Below are 17,766 nucleotides of genomic sequence, written 5' to 3' on the forward strand. Positions count from 1 at the left end.
CCTGTGTTCAGACTTATTCTGTGCACAATTTTCAAAATGTGCTCATTTTTTTTCTGCGCATTTTCCAAAATGTATGCATTTTTATATGCATGTCCCCATGGACTAAAATATGTTTGTCTACATTTTTGAAATTATGCATTTTTCTTTATGCATTTTCTAAATGTGTGCATGGTACCAAATGCACTGTTTTTGTTTTGCAGAACAAAAGCAATGCAAGCTCTGAAATCTATGGATTTACGATTGCAAATTGCATTCAGGTCCAGATTCGGTTCCGGGAGGTGTGAATTGAGCATTCTCACATAAAATGCAAGCCCAACAAATTTCTCAGCCATCCCTACTCCCTGGTAAGTGTTTAGGACTACAGCCTTATTCTCCATCCTGTAGCCACATTCTTATGTACTCTCAGCACTTAAGGTTTTGAAAAGTGTTTCGGAACAGGAACTCATTAACAAAACTAGATTGAATAACACATCTTCTGCTTTCCTTGATGAATGGTTTGTTTATTCTATGAGACAATTTTATTAGAGCCATCTGCAGGTCAATAAATGGCTACCTAAAGTTGTTTCAATGCCCTGCTATTAAACCTGACAGCTTTTCCAATGATAAGCAAGCTAGCGTCTTTGCTAACACATCCCCTTTAAGCAACAGCTTCCTTCCGGATTTCATCACTCCCGTAGTTGCTTTCGAGTTCCTTCTTCCCCTGAATTCAATTTTGGAGAAATGCTTCCGGGCCATATTCCAGAGGTGGGCGGGGCCAAACACAGAAGGGGCAGGGCCAAAATACAAGCATGTTTTAGCTTAAAGCTCTTCCTGCCAGAATCTAAGCCTTAGGAGAGGTATGTCAACATTTTAGAATGGGGAAAAACTGCTCAAAGTCTGGGAAATCACCAAATGATTGAAGATTGGGGGAAAGGGGGTGGGTCCAGGGGAAGGGGCATGGCCATCTGGGGAACCCTGGAGGGCCAGATTTGTCCCACAAGCCTGAGATTCAACACCCCTGCTGAAACGGTATTAGAAGACTGACATGGCCCCTTGAATGAGTGGAGTTGTGCAAGGGGGCCACACGCCAATCACCCTGAACATCATAGAAGGAAGAGTTATAACCATCTTTTCCACAGTGGTCTTAAGAGCTGGCTTGTTATCCAAAGTTCATCAAATAATGTTTTGGTGTGTTTTAATCTGTGCTGTTGTGGAGTGCCAGACCTCCCAGGCATCTTTGTAGTCTCACAAGGAAGATGTTCTCTTGGTAAATAGCTTTTATTATGCAAATCACAGACAGCCCAACAGCTCATCAGGTTACAGGCCTAATCAACATCCAGCAACACTAGTCAGCTTTGCGCAACTAATTAGATTACAAGAAGTTCCCTTTGCTGAATGCACTATGCTAGGACGTTGCAACAAAACTGGTGCCTGCCAGCGCCCAGCGGCAGGAAATCTGAGTGGCTGTTCCAGACCCGCCCTCAGGGAGGGTCTTCCCCTAGGGACCTCTACTGCATGGCCAACCTTTTAGACTGCCTCACTTCCTGAAGTTGCTTCTCCCTCCTCATCCGATGTCTGATCCTTGGGTCCGTCACTCCCAATTGGTGTTCCCATGGTGGATGGAGAAGTCTCTGCCTGGCTTTGATCCAAGTCCAACTGATTAGCTGGCATCTGGAGAGACTTCTCTCTGCCACTGTCTCTCTGCTCTGGCCTTGGTAGCTCCCCACCCCTTCGCCCTCTTCCTCATCTGACTCTGATTCTATTCCCATGCATTCTCTGGGTGCTTCTGCAGAGATGTGGGGCCCAATCCTTACAGCTGTTAATGTTTGCCTCTTTGTTTTCTTTCCATTACAGTCACAGGATAATTATACACCCCACCCCAAGTGCACATTCTGCCCAAGGAAAATTATGCACAACAAAGCAGTGTACAAGGATGGCCCCCTTATTTACAAACTGATTTAAGGAACAATCCCATGCATGTTTAGACAGGAAAAAGTCCTACAACTCCCAGCATCCCCCAGCTGTTGGCTAGGGACTGCTGGGAGTTGCAGGACTTTTTCTGTCTAAACCCACACAGGATTGCGCCATTAGAGCTGGAATGAACATTCACCTCAACATTCACATTTTATATATCTTAGTCCACGTGTTTTGTTTTTTTTAAAAAAGGGATTCAGATTTGGGCTTGCAACTCTTCATTCAGCTATTCATTTTTATTACCTCATTGTGATGCCCAGTATTAAAAGAAAATAAAATAAAGAATATTCCTCAAATGTTGTAATTACTTTGCTAAGAATTTAGTACTTTCTGAATCCTTTTATTTTGCTTTCTTTAGCAGAAGAACAAGAAGGAGGAGCAAATGGAGGCAGAGTGCAAGGTTTCAAATACATGGCATCAAGTTATCTTCTAAACAGCCCTTGTAATTCCAGTAAAATCACCAGCATTGCCTGAAGCTGGGAAATGAAAACTATAAATAAGGCACCTGTCTAGAAGAGCAACCCAATGGAAAGTCACACAAGGGACTGCTGAGCTTCAAGTCATCTGTTGCTCTTTTTCTACCTTTCTGCAGCTAATGGCAGTAGGGCCAGAAGTGCAGATAACTACCTGGTGAAAATTCTCCTTACAGGTGTATTAGATAGAATGCTAGATTCCCAAATGCTGCTTTGTTTTCAGTGTGACCAACACCACTAAGGGGGTGTTTACACCAGCGATTTACTCTGAGCCAGCTGCATGTTGAGGTTGTTAGGGATAGATGACGTCGTGGCCATCCAACAGCTTATCAGGGAAAAATCGGATTTCCTGAGACTGCTTCAAGTGCGATTCTTTTCCTTAAGCCGGGTTCTCCCTGGTATAGTTGCTATGTGCCCCAACCCCCGCATTTAGCTCAGGTATGCTAGCCCTGCCCAGGGGTGTGCCTTTCACCGTGACTCCAGTCAAGGGGTGTTTCCTCCCATTGTGCTGCATGAGGCTTGGCTTTGCATGCCCACATCAGAACTTACAGAGATTCTCCCTCAATTGAAATAGCACATTTTAAAGCCCAATTTCTTAAGTGCAATTAAGCGCCATCTCAAGGCTCTGATTCATTGCCTTAGGAAGTAATTACTTCACAGCTTTGTTATAGATATCCTGTAGGTTAAAATGGGGGCTGGTTTCTGTCTTTGTGTTCTCCCCCCTTCCCACCACAAGCGTATGTGTGTCTACTCAGAAGTAACTCCCATTGTGCTCAATGAGGCTTGCTCCTGAAATGCAGATGCATTTCAGGGGAAAGGGGGGGGAGCCTCTCTTATTGGCTGAGCAGCCCCTGACAGTCAGATGATGTTCACTCCAACCCCCGCCAGGAAGCAATTTTTATTGCTCCAGAGAATCTACTCATGGAACTCTGCTCACAGCAAAGCCGGTTCCTTTAAAAAAATCCGGTACTCCTCCATTAGCTTCTCCTTCTGTTGTCTTGGAAACACAGCCTAAGAGAATGCAACTGTTAGTTTTTCCATGGAGAACTTTGATCTTGTTCAGGGCCAACCCTACCATTAGGCAAAGTGAGGCAGCTGTCTTTGCATGGTGGGTGCTGGGTGGTGTTGGTGTTGGCAGTAGACCCCTCCCCTGGCTGTGAATACCTGCCCCAACATGGATAGGATCAGGCTGCACAAGTAATTCCTCATAGAAAAATGCTGAAAAAGAAAAAAAGGGGGCAGGGCATGTGTGTATGAACACATAAGATATACTCTGCCTTATAGCAAATATTTATCCCTGGCCTCACCTCAGGTATGTTTTGGGGTGGGGTGGGGTTGAGGGCCAATATTAAGCTCTGGCTTAAACTTTCCTGATAAATAATAATTGATATTGTGATGCAATTGTTGACATTGCCTATTTTGTAATTAATTTGAAATGTTATAATGTGGGATTAGTGAAATGAATTGTGTGAGTTGTTTATGATTGCAGTTGATGCATTGGTATGCATTCTTGTTTTTGCATTGCTCTTGTGTTGTGAGCTGCTTTTGGCACATTTTGTGGGGAAAGCAGCATACAAATTAAATGATGGCCATCGTGATGGTGGTGTAGTGGAACCAGGCCTTGCAGTGACCCAGCACCAGCATCTTGTGATTAGTGGGGGCGCTGATGTCTTCTACCCCCTCCCTCCAAATTCTTGGTTCCCTCTGAGTTTAGCGGGAATCCTCATAGTAGGTGTTGAGGGTGTGTGTGTGTGGAATTTTCTCAGCTATAATTATAGTTCTGAGCTATCCCTGTTGTAATATGAATTATTTCGGGATCGCCTGGCCTTCAGTGGGCAGTTGTAGCCCATGAGCTTTACAAAAGACCTGCTCCTGGTAGAGATGAAAACTGTTAGAACAGGTTTGTTGAGATGGGTCAACACAGCTGCCTGCATTTTGGCTTCTTCTTGGGGGCGTGGCTATGGGGGCTGTCATGATGAGCACCTGCACTTCAAAATTGGCCACTACATCACTGCTGAGTGCACTTGGGCTCTGAGTGCACCTGACTGTTTTTGTTTGTTTGTGGATATATAGTGAAAACTAGAACTGCAGAAGCAGCTTCAGATAAGTCTCAAATGGGTTTGAATGCCAGATTTGGATCTACAGGTTTGGTTGAGAGGCAGACTCAGATATTTAGATGCTCCACTTCCCTACCAACTGCTGCTTCTCTAAGGGCACAATCCTATGGCCACTAGTCAGTGGCTAGACGGCCATAGGATAGGTTGGTTTCCGAGAACTGACGTCGGAGCCTATGGTCCGAGGTCAGTTCCTGGAGAACCCACCCCCATCCTCTCCCACACTGCCTTGTAGGCAGTGTGGATCGGCCCCGTGCTCTTAAGAGCAGTGTGGAGTGGCAAAAATGGGGTGTTCCCATGGGCGTTCCCGGGGTGGGGGAGTTGGAAATCCAGTACAACACATCCTACATGTCCTCCGGCTGCTGCTTCCCGCGCTCCAAGGTCCTGCGGCTAGACAGCCGAAATCAGCTCTCTACTTGCAAAAGCCAGGCAGGGGGAGTGAGGAGGAGATCCGCTCCTCACCACCCCTCCCCCCTGCACTGGACAGTGCAGCCCTGGGCTTGAAGGTGACTGTCGATTCAGATAGGATTGCTCCCTCTGTTCTCCCTCTGTTCTCTTGACCTTGCTGTTACCATCTGGACCACACCTTCATGCTGTGGGTGAAGCAGTACCCCAGGGAAGTGGTGGAAGACAGGAGGGTCACTGAGTTATGAATAGGGCCTGTGTAGGAGGCAGCTGAAAGGGGCATGGGACAACAAGACCACTGCCACATAATCCCTCGTTCGAAGTTCCCGTCCAAAGGATTGTTTTTCCAGACAGAATAACTCTGAAGTATAATGTGATCCACTGCAAAACCAGGCCTGCAAAGAGACGTGCATGACACCAAACCTTTTTATTTCATTTATTTTTCTTCCTGTGTTACTATTATTTATCCAGTGTTTGCTTAATGACTCTACTTATATACATGAAATCTTTTCTCTTTAAATACAGGACATTGTGAAGAGGGCAGGGGGAAACCTAAAGAGCAGGGACTGGAGACAGGGGGACAAGATGGAAGAAGTGTTTGCTGTTCATATTGCATTGAAAAATGAAAACAAACACAGCCTTTAATTAACTGTTAGTGACCAAAAAGCTGCAATTCTTAATTTTATCAGTAGGCTGAATATTTGCATACAAAATAATGTTTTCTAAAATGTTTTGTGTCAAAGCCAAGCCTTTGCCATATTGTTTTACAATATACGATGTTTTACCGATGAGAAAGGAGGACAGGAAAGCATGCCGAATCTCCAGTCAATGGAGCCACCTAGTGCATAGGAAGTGTAATGTGCATGTCCCCCCGCCCCCGGCCCCGGCTGGAGGCTTCTCGTACAAAGAAGAGTCCAAACATTCTGCTGAGTTCTGCTTTATTGAAGACGTACGCTGGAGACCATAGCATCACCTGGAGCTCAAAGCGAGGAGGGAGAGGGAACAAACAGCAACTAGATATTACACCTCAGCACTGCAGATCTCCAAGCATTCAGTGGGAACAGAGTTAAACAGAATGATGTAGTGCTCAGCAGTGGCTTGCGAAGTGCTCATCAGCATTTTCCCATGTGTTGGAGAGCAAGTTTTCCATTACTTCTCCTAGAAAAAAATGGAATTTACATATGTAAATTCAAATGATTTGGCTTTGAGCCACAGAAACAGGATTACACATGCCAGAAACTGCTAAGTTATGACATGCCAGTCTACTTATGCAAGGCCAGTTTCAGATCTTTTAAAGGGGGAAAAGTTGTCAAGCCTCAATTTTTCCTCCCTTTTGATTTTTTTCCTTTTTGACTTTTGGTGTTCTGGAGTTGAGACTGTGAGGTGCCAAGATTCATCAGCCTAATCAGTCTTGTACCTGTAAGTGTTAGTGGGGGGACAGCGGTGGCCAGTGGTGATAAGACTGGGCCCCGCAGCTGCCCCCCCGTGACCATCCAGAGAACAGCAGATGATGAGGGCAACAGAATTAAACTCCCTCTTATTTCCATCCTCATGATGGTGCTATGATTTAAGTAAGCTTCAAATGCAAAACTGTACATGCTCAGAGTATTGTTTTTAAAACCAGGGCTGGTAGACAGTGTTGTTGTTATTATTATTCTAACATTTCAGGAATGTAGAAGCAGCTGTCAGGCATGGAATGGCAATTGGAGTGGGTCGGGGGGGGGAAGAGGAATGTTAGTTGCGTGCTTCACAACTGAAGTCGTATGCATGGTCATCTAAAAGCCCCCCCCCCCATAAGACCATTAAGTCCATGGTCTAAAATTCCTAGTGGCACTACTCGCAGCGGCCAAAACTGATGAGCAGGGGACTTCCTTAAATGTCAATAGGGGCCAGACTTGGGCCAACAGTATTAGGGCACAATCCTATGCAGGTTTACACAGAAACAAGTTGCTAGGTGGCACTGTGGTACAGCGGAACTGTGCAGTTACACCAGTTTTCTATTCCATTATAGAGGCCATTCAGAAAAAAATGCCACACTTCCCCCGTTAAGAAAAAAAACACGTGATAATGGTTGCAAAGCACAGGAGAGGCCCTGAAGGATGAGGACATCGTGTAAAGCAGTGGTCCCCAACCTTTTTGGCACCAGGGACCAGTCTCTTGGAAGACAATTTTTCCACGGACCGGGGGGGGGATGGTTTCACTGTCGAACTTCCAGCCGCTGGGACACAAATGGCATCCGCGTAGCAGGTGCCATTTGCATCCCTGTTCTTTGCAGTCATAGGCTATGTAAAGATTTACGTAGCCTATTACTTGAAGAACAGGGACGCAAATGGCATCTGCTACACGGACGCCATTTGCGTCCCAGGGGCTGGAAGTTCACCAGTGGCCGGAGCCAGGTGGCAGCTCTGCAGACTTGCTGCAGAGCAGAGTCGGCCAGGGCCGGCGAGGATTCTGGGAGGGGAGGGATGGATCGCCAGTAAAAGCTTAGTGTAGAAAGGCTCATTGGCTCTCTGATTTTAAAATGCAGAAAAAGTATTCCAACCCATTGTAGAGGTTGGAATTTTTTCCTGATTTCAGCAAGGAATCCATTCCTAAGTTTATATTAATTAGGGCAAGAAGCTAAACAAGTCTTTCCTTCCCAAACTATCATCAGAGCAGAGTGCATGCAAATCCTGAATATAAGACTTTTTTTTTAGTAAGAAAGCAACCAGACCCAGTGTCAGCACCTAGCATTTTTGGGTAGCTGCTGACACTGGGCCTGAGTGCTTCAGCAGCACCCACTGGCACTGATGCCCACCTGCCTCCACTGGGACTGGGCTTGCCCGGCTGCAGCAGAGGTTGGCTGCACATCATCCGCCATTTAAAATTCCCCACAGCGCCCAAGGGTGATGCTATTTTAGAGCACTGTGGATAATTAACTGGGACCAGGCTATATGAAAGATGGTGTTCGCTCATACGAGCTTGCCTGGGTTTTAAGATCTTTGGGAAAGGCCCTTCTCTCTGTCCTGCCACCACCCGAGGCACATTTGGCAGGACTGAGGAAGAGCAGCCCTCTGAGCAGTGGGGGTTGGTGGCTCTGTTGTCAGTCGGGCTGTGAATCCGCTCTGGGTTTCAGTCAGCACTCTAAGGGAGTTATCCAAGGTGCTGAACCTAGTTTGGGGGATGGGGTTCAGCACCTTGGATAGCTTCCTTAGAGTGCTGATTGGCTCTGATTGAAACCCAGAGTGGATCCACAGCCCCACTGACTGGGGACCCGCCAGCCTCCACTGCCTCTGAGGGTTCATAGATCATAGAATCATAGGGCTGGAAGGGGCCTCCAAGACCATCGAGTCCAACCCCCTGCTCAGTGCAGGAAGCCTGATTCCCAGGTGGTCTCCCATCCAAGTACTAACCAGGGCAGACCCTGTTTAGCTTCTGGGATCAGACGGGATCAGGCACATCCAAGATCCAATAGGCATAGCAAGGGTTGGGTTCCAGAATGGTCAGCATGCAGGAGATTCCAGAACCCAGGTCAGTCAAAACCAAGATCAGGTACCAGTTAGAGAAAGCAGGGAGGGGATAGCACCCACAGAGAGCTCCGAGTGGCCTCAGCTCAGCTTTTATGTTGCTCCAATAACTGGCGGACTCAGACACAGGCCTGCAAAGGTCTTGGGCTTCCTGGAACCTTCTAGCTCCTCCCACCCACTGCACGAGGCCGTCTCTCTTCAAGGGGCATTGGAATTCCCTGCCACAGGAGGCCAGGCTGGCGCCATCTCACACTGGCAAACAAATAAGTTTTCATTCAGAAAGGCGCTTTGCTCTTAAGCTGTTGCTGAAGAAGGGTGTTTTTGTTTTTTACCGGCAGGTGCTATTTATTTCCTTTGTATGGATGTGTTTTAATTGATCTGTTTTTATGTTTTAATTGTAATGCTGTACTTTATTCTCCATTTTATTGCTGTTAAATTTCTTCAACACTGTAGTAGAAAGGTGCGATGTAAATTGAATAAGGGCACAATCCTATCAGGATGCCCATTGGCCTCTGAACATGGGGGCTGAACAGCATTCTACGCAGAGCAGGAGAAGCATGGAGGAGATTGTCGCCTCTGTGCCCCTCCCGCCCTGCATTTTTGCTAGACGGGTGTTTAAACCTGTCTAGCTGAGGCATCGGGGAGGGGAGGGGAAGGGAAAGAGGCTGGGGACACCCGGGGATAGCTTGTATCCCCACTTCCCCAGTCCCCTCCTCGCCCACCGGCACTCCCCCTTTCCCCCCTCTCCAAGGTCACCTCTGTGACCTTGGAGAGGTAGCTGGCATGCTTCTCTCTAGGGGCCATAGGGTTGATCTCCAAATAACTTTTTTAAATGGTGAGCATTTCACATCTGCCCCCCCCGACTGAAGTGATGCCGCTGTTGCCAGCAACTGGTGAGCCTGTCAGATGGGGATGGGGGTGAGAGAGGAAGCCCACTCATGTTGGAGGGGGCCCACCAAAGGGCACTTTTCCAGGTAGGCCCTCATACCTGATGCTGGCCCCAAAACGACACAGCGGTTATATTTTCACTGCTTGTCCATGGGATCTTCTTCAATATACTTACTCAATTGCCTTGCAAAAAGCACACTTGTTTCCGTAGGTCTGGCCATCCGTACCGCAGTGAGGCTTAGACTCTCTGGTGCAGTACGATTCTTTGTCCTGGAAGGCAGTACAGTCAATGGGCTAAAGGAAGAAGAACCATCTGTTAAGAGGCAGGTTTGTTTTCTGCTGTATCGCTAGAGAAGAGCATGGTTGGTTCTCCCATTCTGCACAAACAAGAGAATCACAGGCCATTCTATACACCATTGGAACTATAGCTTAGTTCTTATCGTGGTATACCTGTATCTGGGCTGTACCACTTCAGACTGCACATGGAGGCTCCCATGACAGCATGCTCCTCTATACGACAGGCAAAAATAAAAAAATCCCTACATGTAGAACATGGTGCTAGGGATAATTCTAAGCTAGTGCCCTTCTCCCTGCCCTCCAGGCTTCTATCTCATGGGTGACTGGAAGGCTGATTTCTCCCACCCACATCGTGTACCTTTCCAGAGGTTTTCTCAAGATTTGGTAGCAAGTTTTGGGGGTAGGAAGTTGATGTGGTACAGCCCAGACATGTGAGTACCATTTTAGTGGAAATTAGGACTTTGCCTATGAAAATTATTGGGGCATCAGCCAATAAGGCTTGCCGGATCAGACCAAAGGCCCCCACATGTCCTCTAGACCAGCATCCTGTTTCCCATGTGGCCAACCAGTGCCTCTGGGTGGCCCGGAAAGCAGGGTGTGAAGGCAACAGCCTCCTCCCATTAATGTCCCCAGCAGCTAGTAGGGTGGCCAGTTAGAGGATAGTCCTCTGTTTGAAGGGCTGCCAGAGGACCATCCTCTGTTTGAAAGCATCCTCTGTTTGAAGGGCTGCCCAGTCCAATTCCAGTTTAAAGAAAATGAAACATAAGGGCTGTGGCTCATCACCACATAGCATCTGGACAGCAGGCTGAATGGGCAGGCACACAGTTCATCTGGTTACAGCCTTCTGCACTATGGTGAGATGTACTATATTTCAATTTAAATTATAATAATAATTTCTAAATAATACAAATTAGAATATGCAAATGTTATGCAAATCAGCAACTTCTTTTGTCCTCTGTTTTTAGTGATTCATTTCATCTTTTTTTTTTTTTTGCCCCCCCTAGCAACTGGTATTCAGAGGCCCACTGCCTTTGAACCTGTTCTCTCCATATAACCATCATTAATAATAATAATAATAATTTTTTTAAAAAAATTGCAAATACATTAACAACCAAAAAACAAAAAAGGGCAAAGAAACCACAAAAGAGAAGTAAAAAAGAAGAAAGCTCCATCTAACCATCAGACTTGTCCTCCATGGATTTGTCTAAACCCTTAAAGCTATCTAGGCTAATGGCCACCACCAATCAAGTCTTGTTCTTAAAACTTAACGATTGATTTAGGGTGCAATCTTATGCATGTTTAGACAGAAAAAAGTTCTGCAACTCCTAGCATTCCCCAGCCTCCACCCCCTTCAAGGAGGCCTTCCGGTCAAACATGTGGCTGACCAGGGACTTATGCAAACAAAATCCCAGGAGTAAATAAAAACAGCTGCGCTCACCCGTCCCCCAGTGTGGGTGGTAGCTCCTGCAACACAAAAAAGAGAAACAGGAAGGGTTACTAACATTTTGTATATATAAAGCGCCAGAGGACCAATCAAAACTGGATATACTGTATATTTGATGTACATGCATATGAAATTCGTCTGCCCCACCACACTAAACTAAACAGAAATAATGTCTTTTGTTGGGTAAAAAGCATCAGTCTATATAGCAATGAGGTGCTTTGTGAAGCTGTGTGAAAACAAAACAATGTCGCATGGCTGATCATGCATACAAGCAACATGTTCGCTGTGGTCAAGCAAAGGACTCATCCGTGAACAACTGCAGCTTGATTGACTATGGAAGGTGTAATTTCTTCATGTGTAAATAGCCCTTCATAGAATCATAGACTCATAGGGTTGGAAGGGGCCTACAAGACCAACCCCCTGCTCAGTGCAGGAAGCCTGATTCCCAGGCAGTCCCCCATCCAACTACTAACCAGGGCTGACCCTACTTAGCTGCCGAGATCAGATGAGATCAGGCACATCCAGCCCTTTGCTCATGTCTTGCCATTCCATAGCAAAGTGTCATCCAACTTTGCAGGTGCGCGCGCATATGTGCGTGTCTGCGTATCTATGTGTATATAGACACATACACAATTGTACAGGGGAAAAATAGTAAGCAAAGAGGCATGAAATGCAAAAAGAACAGACTATGGGTAAAATCCAACTTAAGTACTACATGGAGTATAGCCACTGAAATGAATTGAACTTAAGTTAGTCATGACTAATTTAAGTCCCATTCATTTCAATGGGTCTACTCTGTGTAAGACTTATGTTAGATTTTACCCTCTGACAATTACATTAAATTTACCTCTGTATCTGTCTACTTAGGCTAACACTTAATGCACTGATGAGGTGAACTCTTGTCCAAGAAATGTATGGCATCTTAAATTTATTAGTCTTTCAGCTGCTGCAAGACTGTGTTGTCTTTGCTGCAAGACAGTATCATGGCTACTCCTCTGGAAATGATAATAATAAATGAGGGTGACCTCATTAATAATTGCACATCTTTATTTGGAGTCAGTCTCCTGAGTGTCTCAAACGTATGCATTGATCAAAATAACTAATTGGAATGATCAATCAGTTTGAATTTATATTGCATTATTTAACATGACTTGGAGTTTATCTAGACAACACTGGTTTCCATTCGACTGGAAGTGGGTGGGTGTGGATGGGTAAAAACATCTCAGTTCAAGAAGTTAATTTGGAGATTTGGCACTGCAGTCACAAGTGGGATTATGCTGCTGGTATTGTTCCTGCAAGTCCGTTTGCAGTGGCAACAATCAGATTGGGGATCAGCACAGTGTGTGAGCCTATACAGATTACCATTTTACCACATGTTCTGACTAGCAGACATGTTACCTCACATTTATAACTTCCTAATCGTTTGACAGGTAGTTTCAGTGTGGCTCGTGGATGTCAGACAGTCCAAGACAGGAACCCCAGGATGTGTAAGACCGTCTACTTGGGACACCATTGGGCCCAGGAGCAGCAGTAGGGTGAGTGGTTCCAGCTCATGTGAAAATGGTGTAGTAAGTGTAGCATTGCCTCCAGTATTGCCTGAATAGCGCTGGCTTGTCGCTTTCCATATGGTTGCTGTTGATCCATTCTGTATGGATGTGTTGAATTCCCCAATGTCTTGGTTATCCTGGACACCTAAGAGCATTTTGAGTCATTCCAGATAGTAAAATGAAGGATATATCTGGGGCATCACTGATAAGGAGATCGCATAGATGTGTCCTTGTACCAGTGTGGAGGCAGGGCTGGCCCAGCAGTGGTGGCAAGGTGCTGGAAGACAATGTGAGTGCCACATGGCCTGCCCTGTGTCCCTTAAGCAAGCCTGACTTGCAGCCTAGTTGGCGTCTGGATGTGGAATGTAGTGGGAGGCATCTTGCCTTGACCTGAGACAGCAAAGTGTTTTGGGCCAGCCCTGTGTGGAAGATATAGGAATGCATAATTGGTGCCCAATCAAGCCAAGCCCAGCACATCAACCATGTATTGCAATCTGCCTTCCAGGTACTTGACAACTCCCTGTTCTTGCAGTCCAGGTCAAACAGGAGGCTTACTAAACCCCTAGAAGACTTTCACACTTTGTCAGTAAGCTGTATTTGACTTGGTGGATCACTTGTTGTACAGGTCTGCATTAATCTTATTTTTATGCTCCAAGATGTCAGATAAATCTGTGAGATAAAATAATGATATATAAAAAGAAATCATGTGCAGAGGCTTATGATAGAAATTGACTTTAGAATCCTGGATTGCTGAGGCCAACATGGCTTACAGACTAGTGGTGGTGAAATACTTAGGGAATTATGTATTTCTAACTGGACTTCTAGAATTAGTACAGATTAACATTTTATTTATTTGTTTGTGTGTTTATTTCACTTCTATACCACCCAATAGCTGAAGCTCTCTGGGCAGTTCACAAAAATTAAAACTAAAGAGCACACAATAAAACAATACCAAATATATAAAACATTAAAACCAAAGTAACCAATACAACCAGAATAAAACCTAGCATAAAGGTGCAAACGTTTGTAGTTATTAATTTGAACATGTCATGCTGAAAACATGCCACAAAATTGTTTTCTTTCTTCCCCAATAAGCACCGTTCTCACAAAACTCACCACCTCTCTTCCCATTAACAATCTTGTGTTACACCCACAGCATCATGTAAGGTGCTGTCAACAAAGGGAAAAAACACACGCAGTTCATTTTAGAAACACATACAATAGCAAAAAAAGTGTTCTGGAGAGGGCAGTGGGTGATCAGCCTAGTCTTTTGGTACAATCTGGGACAGCCTTCAGCAGACGTTGGTGTCTCCGATGTCAGTGGGGCTGTGAATGCATTCTGGGTTTCAGCCTGAACCAGTCAGAACTCTAGAGGAGCTATCCAAGGTGCCAAATCTATTTTGGGGTTAGGGTTCAACACCTTGAATAGCTCTTAGAGTTCAGACTGAAGCCCAGAGCGGATTCACTGCCCCATGGCATTGGAGCCACCAGCCTCCACTGACAGTTTCTCTCTCTCTCTCTCTCTCTCTTTCTCTCTCTCTCTCTCTCTCCCCCCGCCCTCCCGGCAGTAGTCAAAGCTTTTTGGAGCTTGAAGTTGTTTGAAATCAGAGATTCCAGTAAATGTTACCTACCTGAGAAGAGGCAGAAGAGAGCCAAGCTCAGAAGCACAAAGACACCTGCCGTTTTCATTTTGGTCCCACACGTTTAGTTCAAGTCGAGCAGATACTTTCTCAGTGCTGAAACTCAAGGGCAGCACTGACCCATCCAGCTCTCCATTTATTTAAACACTCAGCACACCAGGCCCCACCTTAATGGCGGAAAGCATCTCTACCTCCTTTGAAGAGTGATCATTGGCCTGGGTAACCAACAGATGTGTACAGGACTGTCCCTGCCTTTAGGAATGCTGTTTCAATCGGAACAAGCCCAGACTATAATAATTATGTCAGGCATTCCTTGGAGCCTGTAATTTATCTGGCAATTGCTACTTTCCATTTCCTCCCTGATCATAGCATTTTCACAACTTTGAACATCCCAACCAGTCATCTGGCAGGGCACACAGCAATTGTTACAGCACAGAGATACTTACTGAGTCCCTGCCGTGCAGATTTAAAGAGTCACAAGCTGTTTCTTAATGGGCACAGTAAAAAACAAAACAAAAACCCAAGCACACAAATAAAACTGATTCACATTGGGAGAACATAATGGTTTCAAAACAGTTTTCTGATCTGGAAGCAGAGTCTAAATTTCTCTAACAGGGATGGAGAAAAAGACAGTCGGAAAGAGCACTGCTGCTTTTAGAGTCTCACAGGTTCCATGTGCTCCTGACACTCCTGTGGGAATTATTAACTGAATGTCGGTGTTGTTTTTCCATTCTTTGAAGCAATGAAAGGACACCATAGGTTTGCTCCTCGATTAGGAACCTCTGAGGTTCAACAGGGAACCCCTGAGTAGGGTGGCTGTGGGCGGTCTCCAACGCTGTCCATGAGCTAGCAGGACCCACCACTAGTGCAACAGGAAGCTGGCAGTTCCAAAAACAACTGGAAAGGAATGGAAACGCTTGTTTTCTGAACAGGGGAAGGTGAGTGGAGCTCACAGAAGTTAGCTCTACTGAAATGTCCTGTCCTGGAAATGAGTGTTCCAGCTCATTTCCAGGGTAATTTTAGGAAGCACGAACTTCCTGTGCCACTCAAGGTGGGTCCCATGAGTGCAAGAGAACGAGTGGAAGCTCAGCGACATGTTTCTACTCTTATCTGGTTCTGCTCTTATCTGGCAGACTGATCTTAGGGCTCCTTCACACTGGGCTTTTATCCTGCGATGGAGATGGCTCCTTCACGGAAGTTTGCGGGCTCTTTACATGACGCCATGATCATTCAAGGCATCTCCTGCACTAATTGCCCTTTGTTCCGTTTTTAAATAGCTCGCAGATAATGAGCTATCAAATCACCCTGTTGTGTTCTGCTTGAGTTCCCTCCGTGAAAAGAGGAGAAGCGGCAAGTAGAGGAGCAAGATCAATAAAAGATAATGGAGGACTCAGATATGGGGCAAAGGAGGGGGGAAGGGGAGCGTGTCTAAAGGGAGTCAGTTGTGATCCTTCATTTAAAACGGAAGCAGAAAGCCCCATTTTAAATGCAGGATTTTAGGCTGGTGTAGAGATGCCCTTAGAAGGTGGAATCTGTCCAGACCTATTGCTCAGCTCCATGGCATTTATGCTACAGGATTTCACAGGGTTCTGCCTTGTACTGCATGCTATTTAACACCTACTTGAAACCTTTGGGTAAGGTTCTGGGAATTTGGAGTGGGCTGCCATCTCTCTAGGGATGAGACCCAACTCTGTCTTGTTTTTTCACCTAATTCATCTATCTGGGTAACAGGATCAGAAGACTGAGGACAGGAACCAGTACTTCCTAAATCTACCCTCACTATGATTTAGCTTCAAGACAAAGCAGCCAGCAGAGTCATCTGCATCACCTACCATGCTCTCTTCACTGTAGTTGCTTGTATTTGATGATGTTATTTTAACTAAATGCTGTGTAAATTGCCATGGAGAAAATATTTAAGGGGTGGAAGATACATTGGCCATGCTGGCTGGAGATGAGGGGGGTTGTAGTCCAACACACCTGGAGGGACCCAGGTTGGGAAAGGTAGGTTTAAGGTCTTCTGAGGATGAACTTCTTAGGTGTACTGCTTTTGGGATTAAGATGGGAATAGGGCGTTATCATAGAATCGTAGGGTTGGAAGGGGCCTACAAGGCCATCGAGTCCAACCCCCTGCTCAATGCAGGAATCCAAGTCAGAGCATCCCTGACAGATGGCTGTCCAGCTTGTTGGTGGTTGTCCTCTTGCTTTGGAACATGCTACCCAGAGAGATCCAACAGGCCTTCTCTTTAGTGGGGTTCCAAAGGAAAAAGAATACAGTGATAGGGGAGTTTAACACAGTCTTTTCTTGATATTATTTTTGGAGCTGGTATTTTTAAGATAAAGATGTAATTGCTTTTCAGTGGTTTTATTAATAATTTATGTTTTGTTGCAATGATTGTTTTAAGCTGTTTTGAATAAATGTTGCTAGAAGGCAATTTTAGAATGGACTCTTCATGTTAGAAGAAAAGTATTCGTCATTTGAATGCATATGCCAGAGATGAACTCTCATGTTGCAACTGAGGTGTAGACATGCGTGTGCTTGACATATAATGTAAGTTGCCAACATTGAAATCAATAGCACTGGGTTACAGCAAGCACACTGAAGATATGTTGAATGGTTCTTAGAATACACGGTCAGTCTCAAAAGATAGGTTAGCCTCACTGAGCTCAAAAGCAAAAGTATAAACAATTCAGATTGCAAAATATTTTATTACCCATGTCTAAATATATTAGGCACAATCCACTGGGAGATTCTGTTGTGCGGGCCCCACTGAAATGCATGGGATCTGTTGCAGAGCGTTACTGTACTTTTGCATCATTTCAATGGGACTTGTGTAGGAGAGCATTCCAGTAGATTGTGCCAACTGGAGTTAGAATCCAATGGTCTATTTGAAATTTATTGAACTACTGACCCGTTGGGTCAATATTGCTCATGGTGCTTTTAACTCCCTGGAAAAAATCACTCCTTGATATATGTTGGGTAAAGTTTCCAGGAACCTAAAAAGCAAAAGATGAATGCTGAAATGATCAAATCAGACCTGCTGGATTTCATAGGCTGTACTGTTAGAACTACCTTTAGTAATTTGGCTTGTTCACAAAATCAAGGTTCAGATCATATTCGGATGCCCACTTAGGCATCACCAAAAAAATAGGACAAAAGAGAACACAAATTTGTGCATGCTAATTTATACGTACAAATTTAGAAATCCTTACTAGAATTTCAGTTTCACAGGCAAGCCAATTTCCCATTCAAATCATTCCAAATAAATTCTTCAGTTAATTAACTGGCACTCCATTTCCATAGGGGCAACTGTTGTGTTCTCTGTACAATGCCCCTGGAAATAGAAATGATGTCTGTTGGTTCCCAGCAGCAGATTCAAGGCCTCACAATTTGTGTGCAGCACCACAGTGGCAGGATTCCAGGGCCCATCTACAGGAGCCATTTGCCCTGCTGCCGCTTCGAAGGGAAGGTCTTTGCAACAGATGATGCAGGCGCCACTTC

At 45.2% G+C, this 17,766-nt stretch overlaps 2 protein-coding genes across 2 annotated transcripts in view; one reads left to right on the forward strand and one right to left on the reverse strand.

Annotated features, from left to right (window-relative positions):
• Window positions 1-3,821, forward strand: part of UBLCP1 (ubiquitin like domain containing CTD phosphatase 1) — a 60,436-nt gene extending 56,615 nt beyond the window's left edge. The window contains exons 10-11 of the transcript XR_014788441.1: window positions 201-344; window positions 2,312-3,821. The gene's annotated coding sequence lies outside the window, so the exon portion shown is untranslated. The remainder of the gene's footprint in view (window positions 1-200; window positions 345-2,311) is intronic.
• A 1,537-nt stretch (window positions 3,822-5,358) lies between these two features.
• On the reverse strand, window positions 5,359-14,503 carry LOC146354587 (serine protease inhibitor Kazal-type 6-like). Its single transcript, XM_084839300.1, has 4 exons — window positions 14,259-14,503; window positions 11,075-11,100; window positions 9,515-9,633; window positions 5,359-6,103 (listed from the first exon to the last, which is right to left on the reverse strand). The coding sequence occupies exons 1-4, from the start codon at window positions 14,314-14,316 to the stop codon at window positions 6,058-6,060; spliced, it is 249 nt and encodes an 82-aa protein (XP_084695426.1). The 5' UTR covers window positions 14,317-14,503; the 3' UTR covers window positions 5,359-6,057.
• Window positions 14,504-17,766: the final 3,263 nt, after the last annotated feature.

This window comes from Heloderma suspectum, chromosome 2 (genome assembly GCF_057233095.1).
Source record: "Heloderma suspectum isolate Gila_16-S chromosome 2, 16-S_ref, whole genome shotgun sequence".
NCBI lineage: Eukaryota > Metazoa > Chordata > Lepidosauria > Squamata > Helodermatidae > Heloderma > Heloderma suspectum.

Bases quoted from the DNA above. Each gene is read 5' to 3' on its own strand.
- LOC146354587 (XM_084839300.1), bottom strand. From the start codon at position 14,316: ATGAAAACGGCAGGTGTCTTTGTGCTTCTGAGCTTGGCTCTCTTCTGC. The intron at 9,634-11,074 runs GTGAGCGCAGCT...TTCTTCCTTTAG, and splicing joins CCACCCACACTGGGGGACGG to CCCATTGACTGTACTGCCTT. The intron at 6,104-9,514 runs GTAAGTATATTG...ATTTTTTTCTAG, and splicing joins GCTTTTTGCAAGGCAATTGA to GAGAAGTAATGGAAAACTTG.